General features: G+C 41.2%; 1 protein-coding gene across 4 annotated transcripts in view; it reads left to right on the forward strand.

The window, feature by feature from the left end:
- Positions 1 to 13,608, forward strand: part of usp22 (ubiquitin specific peptidase 22) — a 67,071-nt gene extending 53,463 nt beyond the window's left edge. For all 4 annotated transcript variants that reach the window (XM_088936759.1, XM_088936760.1, XM_088936761.1 and 1 more), the window contains 8 exons: positions 1,016 to 1,163; positions 2,675 to 2,780; positions 5,246 to 5,404; positions 5,790 to 5,916; positions 7,831 to 7,922; positions 8,132 to 8,194; positions 11,856 to 12,005; positions 12,389 to 13,608. In XM_088936759.1, coding sequence (XP_088792885.1) covers positions 1,016 to 1,163; positions 2,675 to 2,780; positions 5,246 to 5,404; positions 5,790 to 5,916; positions 7,831 to 7,922; positions 8,132 to 8,194; positions 11,856 to 12,005; positions 12,389 to 12,431 — 888 coding nt within the window. In that variant the 3' untranslated portion in view covers positions 12,432 to 13,608. The remainder of the gene's footprint in view (positions 1 to 1,015; positions 1,164 to 2,674; positions 2,781 to 5,245; positions 5,405 to 5,789; positions 5,917 to 7,830; positions 7,923 to 8,131; positions 8,195 to 11,855; positions 12,006 to 12,388) is intronic.
- The last annotated feature ends 3,155 nt before the right edge of the window (positions 13,609 to 16,763 follow it).

The raw sequence follows: 16,763 nt of genomic DNA on the forward strand, positions 1-16,763 counted from the left end.
TATTTAACAAGGACAAGAATAAATATGGAGGGCAAAGTATCTTATCTCTTGTTCTCAAAGCCTTTGAATCTCACTCTATTATTGGTCATAAAATGTTTACATGCAGTAACATGAAATAATATGAAAAAAAGATTCCGGCATAATCATTTGCTCACTCTGTACTTTGTTGCTTTCTTTCATTCTTCATGAGTATATGTTGTGTACTTGTTGGTCTTGTAAGGCCCATATGAAAGTTAATCTTATATAACATCGATACAAGTATAATCATATAGGGGTATAATGTCCACTGCTCACATTTTGAGTCCTTGTCATTTAACCTCTCAGCATTGTGTAGTGCAGTGTGAGTTACTCTCAGTTGCTGCAGTGCTCTTACACGGGTTTCTCAAACTGAAGAGCTGACTTGTTTAACCGCTCCTCCTAGGATTTGCACGGTCAAGGTAACGGAGAAATCAGATCAGTCCTGCATGAGAAAAGACTCTAGACTGAAAGCCAAACAAAATGTGAAAGCAGTCCTGTAGGTAATGGTGTCTGAAATCATGCAACAGTATCTCAGCAGCTGGTGAAGCGATGTGCTTCCATTTAGCACAGCTTCCTGTAATCCTGAAGGCTGTGGTTCGTACACGTTCCAACTCTTAGAAGTGTAGGATCCAATGTTTTATAGCGCATCAGCTCTCATTGAGTTTAAGTTCCTTAAAACATGTTTAGAAAGGTTTGGTTTTCTTAAGCGTGGTCCACCTTCCTGGCTGCTTTTTCTGCTTAAATCTCTTCTTTATTCTGCCTTTAGCATCTTTGAGGTTAAACCTGAGCTCTCCCAAGATAAGAGTCCCATTTGTGGAAGTCCTGTATTTACAGGCCATTTGTCTTGGGTTCAGACTAATTAGATCCTCATTTGCTATCTAGTAATTCACTATTGTGCATATGTTGGTATCTTAGTGCTAGCAGAGGGGTTTATTTAAAATGCATTGCAGGTGTGTGAATGAGCTAACAATTCCACTTTTGTTCCTCTTCTCCCTAGTTTTACTCTGGACATCGGTCCCCCCACATTCCCTTCCGGTTACTGCACCTGGTGTGGACACATGCACGGCATTTAGCAGGGTACGAGCAGCAGGACGCGCACGAGTTCCTCATCGCTGCGTTAGACGTGTTGCACAGGCACTGCAAAGGTGAGCTGGGCTAGCAAACACAGCGGAGCCACCGCATCAGCGTGCACCGCAACAAAAGCGATTGTGCACGGGAAGAATAGGAAGTTCTGCTAATTTGATTGGATTGACAAAAACCTTACCAGTGCCCTCAACAATGTTTTCTTTTCTGGATTTATTGCGATAGTCCATAATAAGGATCAAGACCACTAATCAGATGTCAGTCTTTGGTATTTATGCACTGTATATAACATAACATCACTTTATTAGCCCTATACAATTTCTTGCATCAGGAATTCGTCTCTTCGCATACCCCAGCTTGCTCTCCATGAGACACAGACACACAGAAAGGGAGAGAAGCCTGGGGTCAGAGCGCAGGGTCAGCCATTGTACAGCGCCCCTGGAGCCGTTGGGGTTGAGGGCCTTGCTCAGGGGCCCAACGGAGTAGGATTCCTCTGCCGGCTGCGGGATTTGAACCGGCAACCTTCCAGCCACAGGCGCAAATATACTTGTCTAGATACAGAGATAAATGTTACAGGGGGTCTTTTTTTTACCCCTCTGTTTTAAAAGAACAGCTTATTCATCCTGCTTGGATGGGTCATCTGTTATCTTGATTTTGTATCCCGCTGTGAAGGGTACACATTTTTCAACTCCGCCCACTTAGACTTCTTCAAAGGTAATGTATTAGATGAGGGTGCAGTTTGGCTGAAATTTGTAGAGCATTATTCAGCCTGTGTGTAAGCATCTACAGAACTGACCGCCATGCACAGTGGAGGGAGAACTTGAGAGTTTAGAGGAGTAAGCAAATACAATCCTTGACTCATTTTCTTTTTCGTGGCTTTTGTGCCTAGAGGGCATCTTCATTCAGCAGACCATCAAAGCCATTTTTCAACTCAAACTGCATGAAACAAATGATAGAAAGTGAGGGTAATACAAATTTAATTACGTGCATGCTCAGAGATGTACAGCAAAGGTATTTTTTTAAAATTTCCATTGCTGTATTTTTTTTTAATGCAAAATATATCCTGCAGGCATCTTTGCTGGAATGCTGGTCAAGCATGCTGTTGTCTGTCCCTTCTTGGATTTGATCCACGTTTTGTACGCAAAGAAATGGCCAGATCTGATTTTCCAGATCTGCTCCTAATGTGCTGACAGGTGCAGGAGTTTTGTGCTACTGAGCTCTGAAGGAGATGGGTGTCTGTGTATGGGGGAAAAAATACATGATTTATAAATGTGAAGAGATGCAGCAAGTACAGCCAAAAATACAAACAAACTCCAATCATACAGATGTTACGACCAGATGTTGCAAATGGGGGGAAGAAAAGAGGAAACGTTTTGTTAGATATGACTTAAGATGATTACTGTGCTGGTAAAAAACAGGTTTCGGAATTCGTTTTTAAAATCAGACGAGAATGGATGCAGTGTCATTGTGAAACGGAGACTTGATTATTTCTTTAGACGCTTTTCCATTCCCTGTTTCACTTAGGGCAGTGCGTCACTTCACTGACATTTTCTGTTTCATCTTCCTCTTGAAGGTGACGACAATGGGAAAAAGGCCAACAACCCCAACCACTGCAACTGCATCATTGACCAAATCTTCACTGGTGGACTGCAGTCTGACGTCACCTGTCAAGTCTGCCAGTAAGGCTTTTCCTGTACTTCTCCGCAGTGTGTAAATGCATGTTAACATCTGTGCGTCTGACCTCCCTTCCATTAAATGATCAAAGCATTACAAGAATGTGAATAGTGCCATTCCTAATCACCAAGTGTCCCTCCATTAACTCTGAGGTAGGATAAATAAAACTGGATTATGCAGCAGAATATGTGAAATACAAGATTTCATTCACTTCAGTTTGCAAATAAATCTTTCAGTAGTAATTACAGCACAAGACGTAAATGTTGTGTCTCTCATTGTCCATTTTTTTAGGTGTTACAGTCTAAATATTAGCAAGAGGTCAGCCTGGTATCAAAAATGTGTTTTCACCTTGGTTCTCGTTATGTGATAGTTCCTATTTTGACAGCCTCTTGAGTGGAACCTTACACTGCTTATACTTAGAAAAAATCAAAGTCTTTTGAGAGGACCGTCTTTAAAATACGGAAAACGCAGAAGTTGGTTACCCACATGGGTGTGCCGTAGTTTGTATCTGGGCTGTACTAGTAGACAGGCACGCAATGGGCATAGTCCAGAGTTCCAGTACAAGATCAATTGTAGTTTTTTTAGAACTAGATTTTAAAATCCAGACTTTGGGCTGATCTGCTTCCGGAATGTCATCAATGTTGTAGCAGAACAGAAGTTTTATGTTCTGTCCATCAGGTTCCTTGCACATACAGTAGCTTCACATTTCGTAAAACCTTATCACAGTCGCAGTAGTTTTTTTTTTTAGTTTTCAATCAAATCTAAAAAGCCTGGGTTTTTATTTGTTTATTTGTAGATTGGTCAAATCTTAAGTTGGAGTTCACTCTAAAAATAAGTGGCTGTCTCCATGTACCCTAATGAACTTCAGTGGTATTTGTTGTTTTTTTTGCTGACAAACCTTTCCTCAGACATTTGTATTTTAATAAAATTGTCTACATCTGGTCAATCAATAGCAGGTTAGCCATTAATCTGCAGTGTTTTAATAACCCTAGGATCTCCAGTGCAAATGAAACAGACTGAGCAAAGTGTCCTCTTTTTTCCAGGCAAATGTATTCTGCTTATCGAAGGAAGTATTCTGATATATTTGTATACCATGGATTGTGCAGCCTACATTGAAGACAGACAGTTTTGCAGCAGTGTTTAAAAATAAACAGTCCCTACGGGGCTGTTGTAAGGTGTTTTTATCGCCATGGCTGATGCTGACATATATTGCTCTGAAAAGCAGTCTCATCAGATTAATGTGGCTGCTGCAATCTGTAGAGGCAAATGGCTTTTGATGGGATGGTAACATTTCAGTACAGGTGAACCTGGACCAGGGGCCACCTTGTGGGAGTTTGAAGTATTGCAGTTTTCTGGCTTCCTATGGAAGAAGCCTTCCTTAGATCTTGAGCCTAGGATTTATTTTAATGGGCATCTGAATGATTTGATTGCCTTGAATCTAGTTTTTTTTTTTCTGAGCCTTTTTCACCCGGGCCACCCTGCTGTCCTCGCTAATGTTTACTCTGGGCCTGCAGTCTCTAGATAGAAGTGGTTTCTCACTTTTCTGCCCAGTGTGCTGTGTAGTGGGGCTGGGCTTCAGTGGTTCCGTCCCATGCGTAAAGTGATTTGAGGTCTTCCTAAATGCAAAGTGTTATGTAAAGGAGAGGAATTATTCATCTACGGGGTGTGTTTGTGAATATGCATGCATACTTTCAAAATCCCTTTACTCCCCACTCACCTCAAGTCGCCTCCTAGGTTCGAGAAGCAGCTTGTGTAAGCTTACGGACAAGACAATAGACCTTATTTTCCTCAGTTCGGTATAAGGTTTCATAGAACACCTTTTTACGTAATAGAAGCTATTGATGTTTCACAGCAGTATGAATTGATTTCCAAGCAAACTGTGATCCGCTATTTTTTTTAAATTGGCGAAGAAAAGATTGTGCCCCACGTCTTGGGTTTTTTATTTCATTAATCTGCAATGAAATGGCAGTTTGTTTTCTGAAAGTCTGCCGGTAAGCCTTTTCTCTGCAGAAGACCTGCACAGTGTGTAAATACGTGTTGCAATTTGTGCATTTGCACATTGATGGGGAAACAAGGACAGGAGATCAGAGCATTGCAAGAATACCTATGAGTAGTCCAATTCCTAATCACCAAGTGCCCGCTGCATTAGCTCTGATAAATAGGATTCTGTAGCAGAATGCGTGAGATAAAAGATGTGATTCACTTTGATTTGCGAGTAAATCTTTCAGGAATGTTACAGCACCGTAAATGTCGCCTCTCTCACTGAAGCACAAAGTGTTTCCTTTGTTGTGTTTTTTAACGTCGCTCTTTGTGAAAAGAATGGGCATTTACCATCTCTCGGCGTATGTGCTGTGCGACTGCTGCGCGGGGCGCCACTTTTCCAGGTTCGGGGGCTCTTGCCGTGTTCCGGGATTCTGTGGCTTCCTGGTGTTGTGGTGTCCTGCTCTCACGCTGCCGTGCTGTTTTGCAGTGGTGTGTCCACAACTATAGACCCCTTCTGGGATATCAGTCTGGACCTCCCAGGTTCCTCGGCACCGTTCTGGCCGCTGAGCCCAGGCAGCGACGGCGGCGTGGTGAACGGAGAGAGCCATCTATCGGGAGCCACGACGCTGACGGACTGTCTACGAAGGTACGGCCCCCGGAGCCGAAAGGCAGCTTAGATACACGCTATTGTGCGATGCTGAATTCTTGCTATACGTTGCTTGTTTAAAACATGAGCATCCATTGATCATTACAGAGATGCAGTGGAAGGGAAAGTATTTTCTTATGCACATCCTAATTGAATTTCCTTTTATACTCACACCACAGTGTACTGTATGAGCTCAACATGGGCTTCTGCACTACCTTTATGTTAAATATCGATTGAGCTCCATGTCATTGTGGGGTTTGACATGACTGAAATGCGTTGTAATTTTCATTGTTTGATTTTGCGTTTTTCATTAAAACTGTTCATATGCATTGTACCATTTCCCTCCCATTTTATATGCAATGATGCAGTTCTTTGCATTTCACAGGTTTACAAGGCCAGAGCATCTCGGAAGTAGTGCCAAAATCAAATGTAGTGGTTGCCATAGTTACCAGGAATCCACAAAACAGCTCACGATGAAAAAGCTTCCCATAGTGGCCTGTTTTCATCTCAAAGTAAGTCCTGGATTATAATTCTCTTCTTTTTTTTGCTTAGACTCTGCAGCGTGATTATGGTTTCGAAAGAAATCTTTGCTCATTAAAAAAAAAAAGGGCAGTCGTGGATTACACAAAGCTGTTCGCAGATGAAAATGTTTATCCCTCCAAAGACATTTGGTGGGGGTGGAATTGTGCGAAACGGCATTGTGTGAGTCGTATACACATTTTTCCACCTCTGCCGTACGTGAGCATTGCGACCATGTTCGTGATGTATTTGAAAACCTAGATTCAAACAAACTTCAGCCCACTACCACCACGGGCAGATCTTCAAAGTTTTTCAGGAGCGCCAAAGACTTTGGTATCCTTCTGAGTGTGTTTCAAGTCCTTGGATGTGTATATAAAGACTTCCAAAAATGCCAGCGTGCCACAAACATACGACAGGATCATCGTGGGTGATCTCCGGAGATGAGAAAGGATGTTAATGAGGCCATTTGGCTTGTCCAGCTTATCTGGTTGCTATTAGCTGATTGATCTAAGGAATGTTATCCAGCTGTTTCTTGAAGGAAGACTCAGTAACACCTTCGTCAGTATGGCTTGATTGTTACACACTTAGATGCTGGAGCCAGAATCGCAGTCAACCAATCTATCATAGACTTTTTTATCACATACTGTAAAGCTAGTGATGTCCTGGTCTGAGTCTCTAGCACAAATTGATGGTCCTGTTTACCAATTTGGCATCTACAAGTTTCTCCTACACTTTTGTCAGGCGAGGGGCACTGATGTGCCAGTCTAGGCAGTCTGTGTAGCACAGACACTTCAGGCTGGCACACTGTCAAGGTCTCATATGCTAACACTGGCAAACGCTTGTTGGTGTGAGATTCCTCTCAAGGAGCAGGAGGCTCATTAACACCACAAAGTAATGTTCTGTATTCGGGCCATGAGCGGATCAGCTCCTTGGTACAGCAGCTGTTCCTTTGTAGTGGTGCATCCTCCGTGAGCATCGAGAACTTACAACAAACACGTGTCGTTGGATATTGTTCATCCGATTATAATGATTCGTCGCAAGTGTGACAAGACATTTTCTGACACCACAAGAAAGTAATACTTTTGTACATTTGAGTCCTTGAGTATGTTCTATAACCAAGCATTATCATTGTGATATGGAGAGCCTCCAAGTGAATTGTACATTTGTTTAGTGACATTCAGAGGGATCAATTCGTTGGTGATCTACAGATAAACATGGCTGTTGACTGGGACTTCTGTATTTCAATACTGGTAAACCTAGACCAGAGGCCATCTTGTGGAAGTTTGTAGTAATTACAGCCTCTTACAGTCTTGTAAGAAAGTACACTATTTCGACAGGATGTTTATATGGAATCTGTACCCTAAGATTTGCTTCAGAACGAGTTGATCATTTATGATTTTAATTTACATCTGTGGAGTATGTGTGCAACAATCTTATACGGTTTATCTTTTTGACGACAATTTTTGTCGACACTTGTTGGATTACTAAAGGTCTTCTGTAAGCCTGCGAACAGAAATTTGGACATCATTTTGTCAATTTGGTTTATGGTTTTAAATATTGTTACTTTGCAGTGCCGTGTAATATATTGGGCTGTTACTGTTTTTCATGAATTATGTGAATTTCCAAATTTCTGTCAAACGTATTTCATGAAAATGTTTTTAACCCTCCTTTGAATTGCTTTAATCTGTTTCTTGTCTTGAGCCACTCTAGTTGCAACATGTAGAATTCTAAAAAAAAGTGTATCTTACTGCATGATGGTCAGTATGTCTTAAGCCCCCAAGTCGATTAAAAATTTCCTTTCGGCTTCTCATTGAAAATGACTAACCCAGTACCTGCAGGCCAGAAATGCTGCGATTCAATCACACTCGTGTGACGTGTCTCACTGCCCGTGTTTGTCTGTACCACAGCGTTTCGAGCACTCTGCAAAGCTCCGGCGAAAGATCACTACATACGTTTCCTTTCCTCTGGAGCTGGATATGACCCCGTTCATGGCTTCCAGGTGAGTGTGGGTTTCCTGTGCGACAGCATCTCCTGGGGGCCCTGCTTTTTCCACTCCTCTCACTGCCAGGGATATTTGTAGTACCATGGTGATCCCTTGAACCCTGGGTACAGTTCTTCATCCTCTGAAAATGGCAATAATTTTTTAATGCTTTTGATGTATTCTCAATGATGTTGAAATTGATCATTTTTGCCTCCTGTGTCTTGCAGTAAAGAAAGCAGAATGAATGGACAGTATCAGCAACCAGTTGACAGTTTAAACAATGACAATAAGTATGTATTCCATTTTCGTAACTCTTCCTTTTTGTATTAGACCTAAATACCTTGAATTTCTGATGCTTTGTTAGAGCTAACTATACTAAAAGATTGCACATATTCTAGCCTGATCTGTAAATCAGTTTTCTTTTGCTTGTGCTTTGACTAATATTAAGATTTTCAACTTTTATGGTTGGGATTGCAAAGTGTCCTGATGAAATAACACCTTGAGCTCCATTCCTTGTACAAAATGTTCACGTTCGTGCTCATACTTCCACTTTCCCGGTTGAAATCATGGCTCTCTTTTGGAAGTGGACAGCTGAGACAGTGAAACACAAGGGTGGTCACTCCAGAAGCAAAATGGAAACCGTGCTCAATGGCACTACAGAACTGAAGTAATCCTAAAAGACTGAAAGTGTCATGTCATGTGTAACATAGGGGTAAGAACCTAAGAGCAGTTTCAAATGAGAGGGCGCCCTTCAACCCATCTAGCATCATGAATAGCTGATGCAGTAAAACATCACTTCATCTATATGAAGATAAATGAAAGTGCACCACCTAGTGGACATGAGACGAGGCATACATGCATCATACCATCTGCTCCAGGGATTTCAAACTGCAGCACCCCTGTTTGATGATGTCACGGATCTAGTTTGGCAGGGTCATGTCTTTGCATGAAGACTTTGGGGAAAAATAGATCCCTGTAACTTGTGCTACACTTACTCAACTTCAACTTCAGGGACAGAATCACCTTCGGTCTACCTGATACTGTGCTGTACATAACATTTTTTGTGATCTCCAAAGGAGATTTGTGAACGTAACTGGGGCCCTGTAATTGTTATCAAAGAAATCTTCATGAAAAGAAATCTGAAATGCTTGATATGTACGTGAATTAGCAGCGATAACAGTAGCTGCAGAAATTATTTTTGTGCAGCTTTTATGCTGTCAATATTGTTAGCAAATTGTTCTCAGTTACCAGTGTTTATTTTCTGTCATTGTGACTCCCCTTTAACTCTGCCTTTTACTGAATCTGTTGCCTAGTTGAAAAGACTAAAACCTTGCTAATTACAAAACAAAGTGAGATGCTTTCCACTTATCACACACCGTGACACTTGTCACTGTGTCTTATCACTTCAGGCAGAGTTTACAGGTGACGCTGATCACTAATCCCACCCACCCCTTGGGTTATGAAGGTAGCTTGTTCATGTGAAATGTGAACCTGGTATGTGAAATTTTGCATAATGAAAATTAAATTTCCTTTACATGTAAACGTTTACAACTTGTTCTTAGTGTGTACAAAATACCTGATAATTTGTAACCTTATGAGTACTGAATTTGTCAAAATAAGAACATGTTTATGATAGCCTATTCAACCTAATACATTAGATTAGACAATGTGAAAATTGTGAAATGTTAAACATGAATCACAGCATAGCTACGTTCAAGACAATGCAAATGTATTTTGACTGCTCGTCCTTTTTCAATCACTTGTGTAGCTTCAGGTTTTGCAGCCAGAGGGAATGCTTTCCTTTTCTTATTTGCTTGTGTTATACCCTCAGCACTGACAACATGTTTTGCTGACATGATGGTAAACATAAGGAGAATGTTTAACAATAAAAATCAGTACATAAGCAAGATCACAAGGAAAGCGGTTCTGAAAGGATGAGGCTTCATTGTAGTGAAAATGACTTTTTACAGTGAAGAAAACAGGTGCAGACTTCAATGAAACATAAAATTGTAGAGATCAAGGGTTCGGTAGTGAGTATATGGGATATATATATATTTGCTTGTTTGTTTTTGCCAATTACTGAACAAGATGTCCTGATAATATTATTTTCAGCACAACAGATTTATATAGTTATTTATTATGTCATTGTACTATTTATTATATACAGCCAGCAGCCGTATCACCCTGCGACTCACAACTGGCAGCCCACAGAAACTCAGCAAGTGTGAGCCTGGTCAGTACCTGGATGGGAGACCTCCTGGGAAAGCTAAGGTTGCTGCTGGAAGGGGCCAGTAGGGGGCGCTCACCCTGCAGTCTGTGTGTGGCCTAATGCCCAATACAGTGATGGCAACACTATACTTTAAAAAAGCGCCGTTCTTCGGATGAGAAGTTAAAACCGAGGTCCTGACTGTCTGTAGTCATTAAAGATCCCAGGGTGTTTCTCGAAAAGAGTAGGGGTGTTACCCCAGCTTCCTGACCAAATTTCCCCCTGGCCTTTACCAATCATGGCCTCCTCATAATCCCCATCTCTGAACTGGCTTCATCACTCTGATAGCTGGTGTGTGGGGAGTGTACTGGTGGACTATGGCTGCCGTCACATCATCCAGGTGGGGCTGCAGATTGGTGGTGGTGGAGGGGAGTCCCCATTACCTGTAAAGAGCTTTGAGTGGAGTGTCCAGAAAAGTGCAATATAAGTTATTATTATAGTTAGTTATTATAGATTATTATTATTATACTCCATTAGAATCTGAACTATGATATCTTAAATAATGTTGGTAAATAAATTAAATAATGGTAAACAAATCCCATGCTCAATCATGAGAGTTTAGCTAAATGGAAATTTAGTGAAGACACCATTACAGCTAATTGCATTCAAAAGGGGGTGTTTTGTTTTAAAAACTAAAAATGAAAACACTTCAAATTAATTATGCTATGTAATGAATGTGCCTAGTATTTCAATAACGTATGATATACTGTATATGCCCAACTTAAAGAACATGTCAAGAAAATCTGTGCCACCGTAGTGAATGACTTTGATACCCCTGGTCCACGCAGTACATTTATTTAAATTTCATTTGATTTGTGAATTACACCTTGCTGTTGTGATCTGCATTTAATTTGTTCTTAAACGCATTATATCTCCCACTAAATTGCAAATTTACTTTCACGTCAATTTCAGGTCACATTAATTTGTACACCTTACGTCGTATTGGTCCAGACTTTCCAACAGACGATTTGATTTTTTTTCTGTTCTTTTGGGTATCGCTGATGTAGTCACAAATTAGCCTCCCTCTCAACACATTTTTGGCAGCCTCAGTGTCAGATAAAAGGGCTCCTGCGAGCTGTTTCTATTTGTGAACTCTGGAAGGACCTTTAATTCAGGTTGGTGTTCTTCCCAGCTCGCAGTGCTATGTGGAATGCATTTAAATCAAGAGGTGGGTGTGGCAGGCTGCAGAGGGATTAAAAAATGGATACGCTGCAGAGCACAATGCAGCTTGGCTGCCTCTCTAGAAAAAACGTGAATGTTTTCTGTGGGTGGCTTTGTGGGTTTGGGCATGCCAAGTCGTCATGATTTTGTGACCAGCGTGTGCAGTGTCTCGTAGACTTCATTTTTAATATTGTTTTCTTTTCAACTTAAGTCGTTTTGTGGATTTTGCTTCCCAGCAGTCTGTGCGGGGTTTTCAGGTTTTCTTTGTGTTCCTTCATGTCTCCGACATGTGGATTTTGGATTCTAACCTCCCCCCTTGTATCCAAAGGTTTTATTCCTTAAGCTCTTTCTCAACATCCAGTAAGGGCTGTATAGATTGATTTGCCAACAACACAGTACAAGGCACCATGCGCAGATTGTAATTGTAGCTGCCATTAATCTCTCGGCCTAGATCTCTTGAATCTAGCAAAAATGAAATACCCAGAGCATGACTGCAGATAATAAAGGCAGCTGGTCTTTTTCAGGTATTCCTTGTTTGCAGTGGTCAATCATCAGGGAACACTGGAGAGCGGGCACTATACCAGCTTCATCCGGCAGCACAAGGACCAGTGGTTTAAATGTGACGATGCAATCATCACCAAGGCCAGCATCAAGGATGTGCTAGATAGTGAAGGGTACGTGCCCTGCTCGTTGTGTCATATTGCTAACCCTTGAACATGCTTGTAGCCTGCTGAGGTGCCTTTTCCGTTCTCGGAAGGGCCGGTGTCTTGTTTTAATTGAATCGGAGCGCTGTGAGGGCAGGGATCAGCAACACTCCGGTTCTTAACGAGCTGTCTGAAGTGCTCTTGGTTAGGATTTAATTACCAATAATCCTTCCATTAGTCAAGCAATGCTTCATTTTCCCAAGTAATTGCCTATGCACAGAGTGTTTACTATCGATGTAGCTCTTTCAAAATGCACTCCCAATATTTACACTGAAAGTCTGTGAAAGCAGAGCTCGAATGTTGCCCTGCCGGAACTTTGATCCTGTTTCTTTTTTTTTTTCTCCCCCTCCCAGGTATCTCTTATTTTATCACAAACAGTTCCTCGAGTACGAGTAGCCTTACCTGAGCAAGCGAAAGCCTTCAAAGCGACACACAAACCTACCTGAATCTCTTGTTAAAAGAAAAAAAAAACAAAAAGCAAAACTTTTCTGAAGTCAGCACTGAGCTACCAGTATCTACTTGACACCGAACGTTGGTCGGAGGAGTGAGGGGACCGGGACCGCCGGAGCCTGGAGGAGAGCCTCACGGGCCAGAACAAGGCTCTTGCCATTTTGCACGAGGAGATGAAACAGTAACCCTCACTTTCACTCACCCGTTCCTCTGTGGGCAGACCGACGGGGACGGACAGACAGATGGGACAGTGGGCACATCTCATGAGCTTTTTAGTTTGTTTTGTTTTTTTTTTTCCATTGGTGCTCCAGCTCCAAACTGACCAAGCATTTAAGAGTTATAATGACAAAAAAAAACAAACATTTTTTTATGCATCTGGGTCTGAATGCAGAAAAGGAATGGTATTAAGACTTTGCAAGAACTTTTTTTTATTATTATTTGTGAATTTAGTTACTAAATACTGTATGAAACTAGTATACATCTATTTTTTAAAAGAAATTACACTTTGGAAGCCGGAAATGCAGTACTGAGACAGGTTTTCAAAATAACTCGCACGAGTTGTGCCGAAAGGACTGCTGTTTGACAAAGCTTGACAGATTTTTTTCTGTTGAGGGCCCTGATTTGTTTTATTATTATTTTTTATTATTATTTCCTTTGGTGAGGGCAGGGAATATATATTTTTTCAAAAAAAAAAGAATCAATTCCTGTTGACTTCTTTCCACCCCTCCCCCCCCCCCCCCCTCAATATTTGCAGTGAGCTCCATTCAGAAATGTGCTGTTGTAGTACAAAACTGTCCTGGCCGTTGTTTTAATCGTGAGAAGTTGTTTTTGGTATCAAGGTGGAATTAGCTCACTTGATTGTGAAAAGAAAAAAAAAACCAAAAGTCTGTGTTAATGTTTCAGATGCACCATTTATTATCATTTTTACTCTAGTGGAAAGAAGGATGCTCTTACATACTATATGTTGCATCCCAGCTTAATCGATCAGTATTAATCTTGGCAATGTGTTGCTGATCCCAAAAGTATCTGTGTTGCATAAGCAGTACAAAATGCAATGCTGTACTGAATCAGTACTTGTCTACCAAGCATGCAGTTTAAACTGGATAAAAGAGCAGAGGAAGGCTGTGTGTGTGTTTTTTTAACAGTGAAATATCACCAATGTGTGTAAAAGTCCTCTACCCATATTGCTAGTGAGCCCCAAGGGTCATTAAATAGTTAATTGTCCCACACTGTTGACGACTTTTGGAGCCTTCTGGTGTTAAGTCTCATAAAATATATATACATCTCCTCGAGTCTGCTGCAGGTATTTATTTTTCTTAAGCTGGGAAACAGATTGTGAATGGTAGAACCAAGCTTGTGATGCACAGTGGTCAGGAAAGGCCACCTACAGACTTATCAGGGACCTGGCTAAATCGTTACAGTAAAAAAAAAAACTAAATCCCTGTTTGTTTCAGCAATTAAAAAAGGCAAATGTCTTTTGATTGCATTTCATCCCTCTGTATCGCGATCCTCGTTGTTTATTTCTTGGATGGCTTCATCTGGGTTTTTTTTCCCTTGGCTGTGCAGAACACCATCACAAAGAGTGTGAGAACTCTCCAGAGACATGAACTGTGGGAAAAGATCACTTTATTGAAACCAGAAACTGCAGCCCACCTTAAGAGGTTAAAATTTCAAGGCCTTACCTCACTAAAATAGCATCTATAGTAATGAGATTGTGTTCTTGTGTACCTTGTCATACTCTTGATTTCTCTGGGGGTAGTTTATAAATATGAAAGTGAACTTCAGTCTGTGAAGAGCTCCACAAGAAACAATTTTTTGTCTGCTGAGGTTGCTTATGCTTGTTGGTAAAGATATTTAGCAGTTCTTGGAAATGTGTGCTTTTACAATAAGGTTTTACAAAAACCTGGACAAGTAACAGACATTTACAAGATGTAAAAGATGTAACAAATTTATACACGGTTTATGCCCTTTACACATGGTGCTTGGTAAGTATTTACATCTTTTGAACCTTGCACACTCTCTGTTCATGCTGCGGTTTAGGAGATACTGTTTGATCAGGAGGGGCTCCATTGATCACATTTCCCCTGGAATACCATGACTTTCACAGGTTTGGCAAGGTGCTGTATGTCCTGTAGAGCTATAGCCCAAGATGATTTCAAAGAAAACATCTGGGCTGAATTGTCCTTTTTGCCGTTTTTTGGTTTGTGAACATCTGGCAGCAGACTTCATAGACTGGAGGACACCTGCTCATCATCTGGCCTCTCTAGTCACGGTCACAATTTACATATGCATCTCACTGTCGGCTGATTTTCTCATATAGCGTGCTTCATACTGTCAGTGTGGGAACAACACATGACAATGTCTCCTTGTCTTTTTTTTGTTTTGTGGTTCCCTCTAAGCAAGGTCCTGATTAATAAAAACCCAGAATTTTGGCCATTTCCTATAGTGGCATTCTAATGCCTGCTCCGAAGATCCTTGCCATTTCACAAGATGCACAAGCTTGACTTACTGTCTTGTCGATTCAGGAAGAGTAAACTCTCCTGGATTATTTTGCCCCAAATCAGTTGGAGAGCTCAAGTATGAATTTCAACCATGGCTTCAGTGCAGGAAAATGTCAGATTTCACGTTTGGACGTCCCTACCCACGGAACTGTGTGTTGTTGTTCATAAAGTATTAATAAGAAGACAAGTTCAACTGAAACAACTTAGACAGATGGTCTCGCAGGGGGATCTGTACACTAGGGCTGCCTGTGATGTCATTTGAAGGTAAGCCATGTTGACAATATGATTCCATTCTGTTGTGGGACTTTCATCCACTCGCCTCTTTGCTGTTTATTTGACCCTACTGCTTACAGAATTAAGGATTAGATGAAACAAGCACCAGCAGTAAAATGGAATGGAAGTGCCTATGGAGTTGCCTACTGGTGTTTATGCAGCTCAGCCAATGCGTTTTCCCTTTTTTTGGCATTTGGGTGGTAGAAACAGCAGCCACTGTCAGAAAATGGCCGGGATTAAAACCCGCAACTGGGAAAAAGAAAACGTTTTGATTGGGAACCCATAATAGCAGAAGGTATTTTACAATTCCTAGTGGTGAACCCAAAGTACTTTTGAGTAAAGTAAGATTTCAATCCCCTGGTAGAAGAGGAGATCCTGAGAGAACAGCAACAGTCCCCAATCTGGGCTCAGTTTAATTGGAATAGAATTATGATGAAAAATCGTCTGTTTTGTAGGAAAGGGGGATAATTGCTTGGAATGAAGGTATGCCATAGTTTTCTGCTTGCCTTTTTCTGTATCAAAGAACTTGACCACTCACAAAACCCATCACCTGAAATAAAAATAATAGTTTTTATTTTATATGGAGCCTTTAAAAGTAGCTTCAGGAAAAGTAAAATAAATTCACTAAGACAGGAAATGCAATTGGCACAAATAAACAGAAGGAGAGTGGATGTGCTTTAACATAAAGGGTGCAGACAGACACCAATTAAATAAAAGCCTTTCGGGAGAGGTTTTGGGTGGGTTTGAATGTGCTCAGGATAGGTGACTGATTCTGGGGGATAGAATTCCAGAGCTTTGTGGAGTAGCAAGAGGAGGTGGCCTGGTCGCCCAGAGATCGTAAACGAGCTTGGCGGATAAACAGGAGGCCAGAATCGGATATAAATATATCCAAAATCTACACATCACTTTGGAAAAACAAGCACTTGTAGTGACTGAGTTTTGGTATCGTCTGCAGTGGTTACAGTTCTAGACTTGTAATCACAAGGCTGTGGGTTGAGATCCAAGGTGAGACACTGCTGTTATACAGTATCCAAAAATAGACTACTTCACCTGTGTTATTCTAGTTGGTAAAATACCAAGCTGTGTAAGTGAGTGCAATTGTAATTAATCATTATGTAACGGGAACTTCACAGGTTTTCAGAAATGTAGTCTTGCGGTAAGATTATGCATATGTTAGGTGGCGAGTACAGTGAGGAGCCTGCCCGATACAGAGTGACGTGACGTTCTGTTTTTTTTTTTCTTCCCTCATGTGGATTTCTAAGTGGCTCAGCCAGTTCCAAGCTGGGGATGCAAGCACGAGAGGAATCACCTCAGGACAGTTAACACGGCTGTTAACTCTTAAATGGCCCCAACAGCAATGAGTAGCACTTTTATTTGAATTTTTATTGATCAAAAAGCAGCACATTGTGTTCATTTCAAGCATTCAGTCATTGACAGCCCATCCCCAGTCCCACAAAACAGTTGAGAGCCATCTACAAACATTTCAACATCAGTCTTTCCCGGC

Source organism: Atractosteus spatula, chromosome 18, assembly GCF_055471065.1.
Source record: "Atractosteus spatula isolate fAtrSpa1 chromosome 18, fAtrSpa1.hap1, whole genome shotgun sequence".
NCBI classification, from domain to species: domain Eukaryota; kingdom Metazoa; phylum Chordata; class Actinopteri; order Semionotiformes; family Lepisosteidae; genus Atractosteus; species Atractosteus spatula.